An 8,551-nucleotide genomic window follows, 5' to 3' on the forward strand; every position below is an offset into this window, starting at 1 on the left:
TGGCTGTACCGTAGCTTGTCCCATACACAAAGGTGTAAAAACACATTGTTTTTAAGAGTAACACGTCACGGAGGGATATCACTTTTAATAAAGATACAATTGTGAAATACACTCCCAATATGAATTATGTGGGGCCATTTTCCTATATAAATTTTAAAAAGGGGCTTTTCACTTTAAAACACTCCTCATTTTTGTTGATAAGGTAGTATTACAATATATCATAGAGTAGTTAGGGCTCTTGGATGCTGCAGAGAACTCTCAAGGACCCAACAGTCGTAAAATGATCCAAATCAAGTCTGCTGGGGGTAAGTTGTGGCCCCTGAAGCGGACAAGGTTTAATGTCCACGCGGCCGTTTTCCCCCAGGTCTCCACCGGTTCTGCAGTACGAATTACGGCAAATTAAGGCAAGAGCTCGCCATTTTAAAATGGCAGCTGAAAGGTGGGTTAGGGGGTGTGAGCAGGGTTTTCTGCCTCCCCCAATTTTTGGCCAGAGGAGAGTCCTGGGAAAAAGAGTCCGCTGGTTTAATAACTGTACAGAATGCCTGAAGTCCATAATTATAAATCACTGTATTCTTTATGTTATAACTTATTGCAAACTCCGATCTAAAATTTATTAGTTAAATCACTAAATAAATATTTCTTTCAACCATTTTTTATTTTATTTCTTAGAACTTCTGTTGAGTTCTAAGTTATTACAGAGTCTACATTTGTTAAATGTAAACCGCACAAGATATCAATGCGCTTGCGTAGGCGGCCATATTGCAAGCTGAACACAGCCTATCAATTCACTGGGGGAGAACCACTCAGGTCACATGACCCTAGAGAATTGACATGAGGGGTGGTGGCTCAGCCCGTACAAGAGCTCCCTCTGCTGGCAGACACGGCGAGCTTTCATTGCTCAACAAAACATCAGTGATACAAATAAATGAAACCAAATACCAGAGACTTTTTTTTTTTTTTTTTTTCATTTTTCTTTTTTATAAAACAAAATCTTTCAGGGGCTACAGTTTGTTTTTTTTGTTGTTTTTATAATACAATGCAAGTTTGCTGCATTTTACAGACTTCATCCAGTTACAACATGGCGCTCTCAAACACAGCTTCAATATAAGCCTATAACTTTAATTAACATAATTAAAAAAAATGTTTCCGTATCTAGAACACAATTCATCACAGACAACTCCTTTCTGGAGCAGATTACAGCCACACCGTCCTGTTCATCCCCAGGGTTAAATAAAAAAAAAAAAAAAAAAAACAATTGGGTGCGGGTAGTGGGGAATTTATGGAACAATGTAATAATGGAGGAGACAGGGTGAAATGAGAAGTCAGTCTGTGCACCTGCTCCATGAACAAAGCCGGTCCAGTGGAGGCATGTAAGGTCATTGCAAAAGATGGGGGGGGGGGGGGGGGGGGGGGGGGTTGAGGGAGCCGAATTTGAGAACATATGGTAGCCACGAATATCTTAAGCAACTGCATTTAATTGCAAAATGTCAAAATCCAGGTTGCAGTAAGATGTAGAAGGGAAATGAATGGAATGATTTAAAAATAAAAAAATAAATAAAATTAAAAATAAATCTAAATAAACAAACTGAATATCCCATGAATAACTGAGACTTTTAACATAAAATATAAAAAAAACAAAAAAAAAAAAACACCAAACAAAAAAAAACCTTGGGATGAACATAGGAGTAATTACATCATAAATATTATGACATTATTTGTGGCAGATCCACTTTAAAATGTGCAACAAGCTGTAGATTTCCATTTTATACACAACTATCCCTTTTTCTCCCCCACCCCCTTCCCAGACCCATTAAATTTGCTTTTATTTTTATTTATTTTTGTTTATGCTGCTCCCACCCACTTGAAACTATCGCACAGAAGCAGGGCTCGGTGCCAAAGTAATAAGCCTAACAATGTAGACTGATTATGTAAGGGGAAAAAAAAAAATGCTGAAAATTCAGCATAAAAATTAACTTTTTTTGTTTTTTCTTACAAACAAAAAAAAAAATAAAAAAAATTTACACCTCGACTTTTTATACAATATACAAAACCCTTAAAGGGGCCTTGTTAAGGAGCCAGGATTGAAATGGTTTATGCGACTCTTGGGGTGCAGATTTTGTACGTAGTTAAATGCAGCATTGCCCAGCTGGGAAGCCTTCTTCACCCCAAGGCTGCGTTACAAAAATCATTATTTAACGTTACGGATGGTGAAAGCTGCAATCACAGACCCGCAGGTTAACCAAACAATGTTTAAATGGCAAAACGTTAGAGACAAACCTGCATGCAGGACAGACTAGTACACAGTGCAATTACAACACAGCAGACGAGATTTTCCTTAAACCCATTTCATTAGCAGATGCAAATACTATTTGCAAGAAGTTACTCAAAGCTCCCCTCAAACGCACACTTCTCTATGGCTGCTGGGTACAGATATTGGCTATTATTTTTGTGCTGGTGATTTAAAACAACACATCGGAGCTATAAATATTCAACTTGGGAAAGAATTCTGAGTACAATACTTGGAAACAACATTTTCATGTGTAGCACAAAGAAATCGCATGAAAAACAAATAAATTCACTTTGCAGCCAAAATTGTGATACAAATTGGACGTTTGCTCAGACTAGGTTTGAAGAATAATCTGGATTCTCAAGTGGCCTGGTCAACATTAACACAGAAATGGCTTTAGCGTGTGTGGGGGGCATTCTCGGACCATCATAAGATGGTCCCTGGGTACAAACAAACACTAGTGCCAAGTCTCAAATGCATTCTAATTAGATCCCAGGGACATTAAAGCAGCATCAGTCCGATTCCAAGCAGGCACGCTTAAAAAGGAACAAAGTTTTGCTGTTTCAGAAAGTAGCATAAACCCACCTAACAACTTGTGGTTCTGAACATTCAATAAACTCAGTAGTCAACAGGGCAATTCACAACCCTGCAACTCACTTTTCAGCCAGCAGGTGGTGCCCTTGCTCCTTTCTTTCTATAGGCAAAACAGAAATACTAGAGAATACCCTATATTGTAAAATTGACATTATTTTAAGTCCTTGGATCTTGGGTCGAAGGCAAATATTTAAGAAAAGTTTTGTTGGAAAAAGAGAATTACCTGTTCCGTCAGGGGCCTATGTACGGAAGATTAGTCTCCCAAATAAAAGGGAGACTAGACTGAATTTAGGGGTTCCTTAGGTTACTGCTGAAATGTTAAAACATTAAAACAAAAATGTTAAAAAAGGGAGTAGGAGGGGGGGTAGATATGTATATAGTAGGCATTATTTGGGAGCATTGAATAGTTTACCTAGTGCAGCAAACAGCGTCCGGTGCGGTTTTCGAACACTGTGCTAAAGTCGAGGTAGATGGTAAAAAGGATTTAAAGAAAAAAAAAAAGTAATTAATGAATCTTTGTGGGTCCCAAACTTCCTAAAACCTGGAGACCATGAGCAGCTTATCATGTCAAATATAAAAGAAAAAAACAAAAAAAACAAACAAACATACAACTGAAGAGGCAGGAGTTTTTCATATATAGAAAAATTAAAACAAAAAAAAAACAAAAACAAAGAACACAATCTCTGTTGTACCTAATATATATATAAAAAAAATACAAATTCCTCATTGTGTGCAAAAACAAATTGCAATGATTTAGAAATCAACAGTACTGGGGGGGGACCCAATGAACATAAATTTGGGGACCACTTCTCCAAATCATGAGCTTTGCTTGAAGACCATAAGCAGCACATCCTCTTCTATGGAAAACAAAAATAAAACAATAAAAAAGAAAAAGAAAAAAAAAAAAACACAAAAATTAAGACATGAACCAAATTGATTTAAACCCCCCATAAAACAGGAAGTGTTGGAATGTCTGTGCATGTCCTCCGTCAGTTACCGGCTGCTGGACGAGTACTTGGCCTTGGTAATGAGATAGAGGACAATGTCTTGGTGGCCACCATAGGCCGCTATGTGCAGCGCACTCCAGCCGTCTCTGTTTGCCAGTCTGATGTCTGCTCCGAACTTGACCAGAAGTTTCACCAATTCCAGGTTCCCATCAATCACAGACTGGTGGAGGGCTGTCTGACCCTCTGGACCGAAAGAATTGACATTAAACTCACAGTTGGTCATGTTCTGAAGTAGGGACTGGAGTTCCTTAGTGTTGCCCTTTCTCACAGCCTCCTGGAACACCCGTTGGGTGTGAGGAACAGAACAGGTGGATACTTCTGTCTGGCTCATGGCTGGGAGGGGGGGGGGGTTCCAGGTGGGAAAGGTCCCTACAGAAGGAGATGGGAAACTCACTGCAGTAGATGATCCAGGCACAGATCAGTGAGAGTAGGAAAAGTTGGTGTCAGTCTCTTGCACAACTGGAGCTGCAGATCCACTATCTCCTCTTGTTTAGCCTTGTACAACTCCTACAGCGGGATGCAGGGGGCCTGGAAGAAAACACGTTTATTAATCCCAGCTTTGTGCATTAATGTGGGCTAAGATGCAATGAACACAACTCCACCAGCCCTAACACTTCCACCCTCTTATTAATGATCCCAAGGCTTGCACACGGGAATACTAGCGATCCAAAGCTTGCACATGGGAATACTAGCGATCCAAAGCTCGCACACTGGAGAACTAGCGATCTAAAGCTCGCACACTGGAGAACTAGCGATCCAAAGCTCGCACACTGGAGAACTAGCGATCCAAAGCTCGCACACTGGAGAACTAGCGATCCAAAGCTCGCACACTGGAGTACTAGCGATCCAAAGCTCGCACACTGGAGTACTAGCGATCCAAAGCTTGCACACTGGAGTACTAGCGATCCAAAGCTTGCACACTGGAGTACTAGCGATCCAAAGCTTGCACACTGGAGTACTAGCGATCCAAAGCTTGCACACTGGAGAACTAGCGATCCAAAGCTTGCACACTGGAGAACTAGCGATCCAAAGCTTGCACACTGGAGAACTAGCGATCCAAAGCTTGCACACTGGAGAACTAGCGATCCAAAGCTTGCACACGGGAATACTAGCGATCCAAAGCTTGCACACGGGAATACTAGCGATCCAAAGCTTGCACACTGGAGTACTAGCGATCCAAAGCTTGCACACGGGAGTACTAGCGATCCAAAGCTTGCACACGGGAGTACTAGCGATCCAAAGCTTGCACACGGGAGTACTAGCGATCCAAAGCTTGCACACTGGAGTACTAGCGATCCTAACCTTTGCAGTGGGTAAACCGTCCCCAAGTCTTGCCCAGTGTTGGCTCCAGCAGAGAGTGTTCCGGGGCTTGCACGGCGTCCTGCAGTCGGTGCATGGGTTGCTGAGCTCTGTGTGCTGCCGCTGATCGGTGCAGGTCAGACTCCTCTCGGCTCCGGGCAGCGCGGCCCCTTTTAGGCAGACTGCTGATTTGCATCACAATACTCCGCCGTCCGGGCTCCCTATTGGCCGAGAGCCCACGTGGGGCCCGCCCCGCGGCCCGCCCACCTCGTGGAACGTTGAGAATCTGGGCGTGGCCTGGAAGTTTTGAGTTTAGGGAGAGTGACAAAAGTTCTCACGCACTGTCTGAAATACAGAATAAGAGGGGGCTCCCCCCTCCCCCTCCCCGGCCCCCCAGTAGCAGTGTCACAGACAGTGTGCTATAACTCACACCCAGCTAACCTGTCTCCCTCTCTTGTGGAACTAGAAGTGCCAGCATGCTTGGCCAACTAGCTTTGCAGTGATTGCTGGTACTTGTGGTTCCACAACCCACTGGTTTAGTCACTGATGAATCAAGACAGACATTGTACCAGTGGAATTTGCTTGAAAACTACTTTTCACTTCTCAGGCACAGGCAGATCATTGCTTTGTATAAATGTGTTTTCCACAGCATACAAACCTCACATTCCTCTGTACACTGAGATAGGGGAGGGGAGATTGGGGCTTTATACACCCATTATGGCTGCTTGCATCAGATCCAACTCCCCCCCTCCCCTAGACACAATATCCAACTCAAAAGCAGTTCTGTGCATACACTTGAATGCCAGAAAACAAGCTGTTACAATGTACAGTGCATATATTCTAACGTCACTATACATGTGTGCACTGTATGTGTCTTCATCCATGAGATCGTAAGTTGCAGAACGGTGAAATACACACACAATAAAAATCAAGGAACTTGCAATCTGTGGATCAAACCAGATGCATTATTTGCAGTGGGCAGTATTAGTTTTCTGCATGAACCAGATCTCAGGTATTTCCATGTAGCTGTCATAGAGTCTCTTAATAATGTCATACACAGGAAATCACAATTTTGCTACCCCAGGCATCATTTAAAATCAATGCATTTTTTGTGTATTCAGTCAGCCAGAGCTGCATATTGGCACTGTAGGGAGGAGTAGATCTATAGGAGAATGCAAGATGATTCAACTGCAGATTTGCACAACTGAAGATGGACCAGAAATATGTCTTTGATATTAATCTCTTGAGACTGCATAAAATAAAAATCTTCCTTCATCATCAACATTTACATAGTGCCAGCAAATTCCATAGTGCTTTACAATGGACTGGCCTAGTCTCCCAAATAAGTGTGCCCCTTACACAAACACAACCGGCGTACATGTATGAAAACTAGTGCATAGATAACTGTGCAAAAAAAAAAAGGTGCTATATGCTTTAGCGCCTAAACATTTGTTTTCATTTTTTTTAAATTCTTTTACAAAATGTCAGAATCTGATTGTTTGCTATGGATCTATCCAATATATTATGCAACACCTTTCAGAACTGTGCACACAGGCGTCTAGAGAACCTCCATGATTAGTAATTAACCCATCATAGCATTGAGGCTATTTCAATGTGAGAACATTTGGGACCTTGAACCCTTAAACACTCACTCTGTGGCCCTGTGGACATGGCCTTGTTTGTCCTACAGTTATTTAATACACGTTTTTTTAGTGACCGGGATTCTAGCAGTCAATGTGGCAGGGACTCTTCCCAAATTATAATAGGGCCTCCTGCCTGATCCAATTATCACAGGTTTGTCTGGTGTGGTTAGATGGTCAGTGACAAGGGTCTGTGCTTCCCCTGTAGGAAGATAGAGGGCAGTAACTGGCAGGGAATCGTCCAAGTGTCCCCCCTACTCTAAAACACCAATTTGTGCATCAGAGACTCTTTTAATGGCTAGAGGGTGCTAAGGAGAACACACAGGACACAAGGTATCACCTGTCAGACCTCTGACCTCCCAGCCCTTCAATGGGTTAACCCTTACACTGCCTCGCAATTAATTCAAATTCCCAAAGTATCCGCACAAACCAGGTCACAAACTATAATCAGTCAAGTTTACAGATCTTAGAGGCAGATGGTCCTTAAGAGGGTTGGCTGTGAACTGCCGCCCAGCAGAGGTGGTAGAGTAAAAAAAAAAAAAAACATCAAATAAAAACAGACCAGACTGAAGTTGGAAGTGATACAAATTGCAAAGGTCAGAAGTGATCTGATCAGTTTATATTGTTGTACTACATCCCTACCTTATTTCTGTGAGAAGATATGACAGTATATTGTGGGTGTGGTTTTATAATGTGATATATATGATCAATTGGGTGGAGCAAGGTGTACGATGCCCCAATTCTCATCAATATGACCTTCACGCAGTTGCCTATAGCAACCAATCAGATTCTAGTTATAATTTATTTAGTACATTCTGCAAAATGACAGCTGGAATCTGATTGGATGCTATAAGCAACATCTCCAACGTTTTGTCAAACCCACAGTTTAGTACATATACCCCCAAGTGTCCTCAGTGTTCAACGAGGTGTGCGGGGTTGGATGAAACGATTTGAGCCATTACTGTGGGTAAAAGTTATCAATCCCTTTTCTGACGTGTGGAATCGTTGTGCCAGTTGGTGACACATTCTTATCCCTGGGAGAATCCTCATTAAAGTTATGCAAAAAATCTTTAAAAATGTCTTATTTGGAAATAGATACGTTTTAGAAATACCGCACACCGGAACGCCAGCCTAAAATTAAACTACCCACAAAATGGCAAGTATCCTTGTAGCACAAAAAGTACGTCCGCATGTCGGAATTGAAAAAACGCAAAAAAAAATTAAATAAATACTAAAAAAAAATTAAAAATTAAAAATAAATCACAGATAAATAAATAGAAACATTTAGCCGATGGATACACAGACAATTTTTAGTCTTGGTACAGCGATTTTTTCAGACAATGTTTCCATTTAAGAAGAGCTTTAAAGGCTTTTAGACAGGGGTGTTCTTAAAGGCAGCTCAAATACCTTTTAACACTCGTTGTCCAAAACATGAACAACTGACAGTAGCTGCGCACACACTCTCTGACAAGCGCTCGCTTTGCTCCAAGCCAATTACAATGACATGGCCTGCAGCGTTAACACTCTGTACTGAGTACACTGTGCTGGAGGGAAGCATTGGAAACACGCTTCTGATGCTCTGACAAAATACGTGTGTGTACGGGGCATCCATCTCTCAGAATGGGAAACACTGAGCTGTATGAAAAAAAACATTTATAAAATTGATAAAACAACATGTGCAAAAGTGACCAAATTAATTATAAGCAATATAATTACAATCCGCA

At 41.6% G+C, this 8,551-nt stretch overlaps 1 protein-coding gene across 1 annotated transcript; it reads right to left on the bottom strand.

The window, feature by feature from the left end:
* Nucleotides 1-653: 653 nt before the first annotated feature.
* NRARP (NOTCH regulated ankyrin repeat protein) lies at nucleotides 654-5,372 on the bottom strand. Its single transcript, XM_075185405.1, has 2 exons — nucleotides 5,191-5,372; nucleotides 654-4,416 (listed from the first exon to the last, which is right to left on the bottom strand). The coding sequence occupies exon 2, from the start codon at nucleotides 4,217-4,219 to the stop codon at nucleotides 3,875-3,877; it is 345 nt and encodes a 114-aa protein (XP_075041506.1). The 5' UTR covers nucleotides 4,220-4,416; nucleotides 5,191-5,372; the 3' UTR covers nucleotides 654-3,874.
* Nucleotides 5,373-8,551: the final 3,179 nt, after the last annotated feature.

This window comes from Mixophyes fleayi, chromosome 9 (genome assembly GCF_038048845.1).
Source record: "Mixophyes fleayi isolate aMixFle1 chromosome 9, aMixFle1.hap1, whole genome shotgun sequence".
In the NCBI taxonomy this organism is placed as follows: Eukaryota; Metazoa; Chordata; class Amphibia; order Anura; family Limnodynastidae; genus Mixophyes; species Mixophyes fleayi.

Excerpts from the sequence above, each read along its gene's own strand:
- NRARP (XM_075185405.1), bottom strand. The coding sequence starts at position 4,219 with ATGAGCCAGACAGAAGTATCCACCTGTTCTGTTCCTCACACCCAACGG.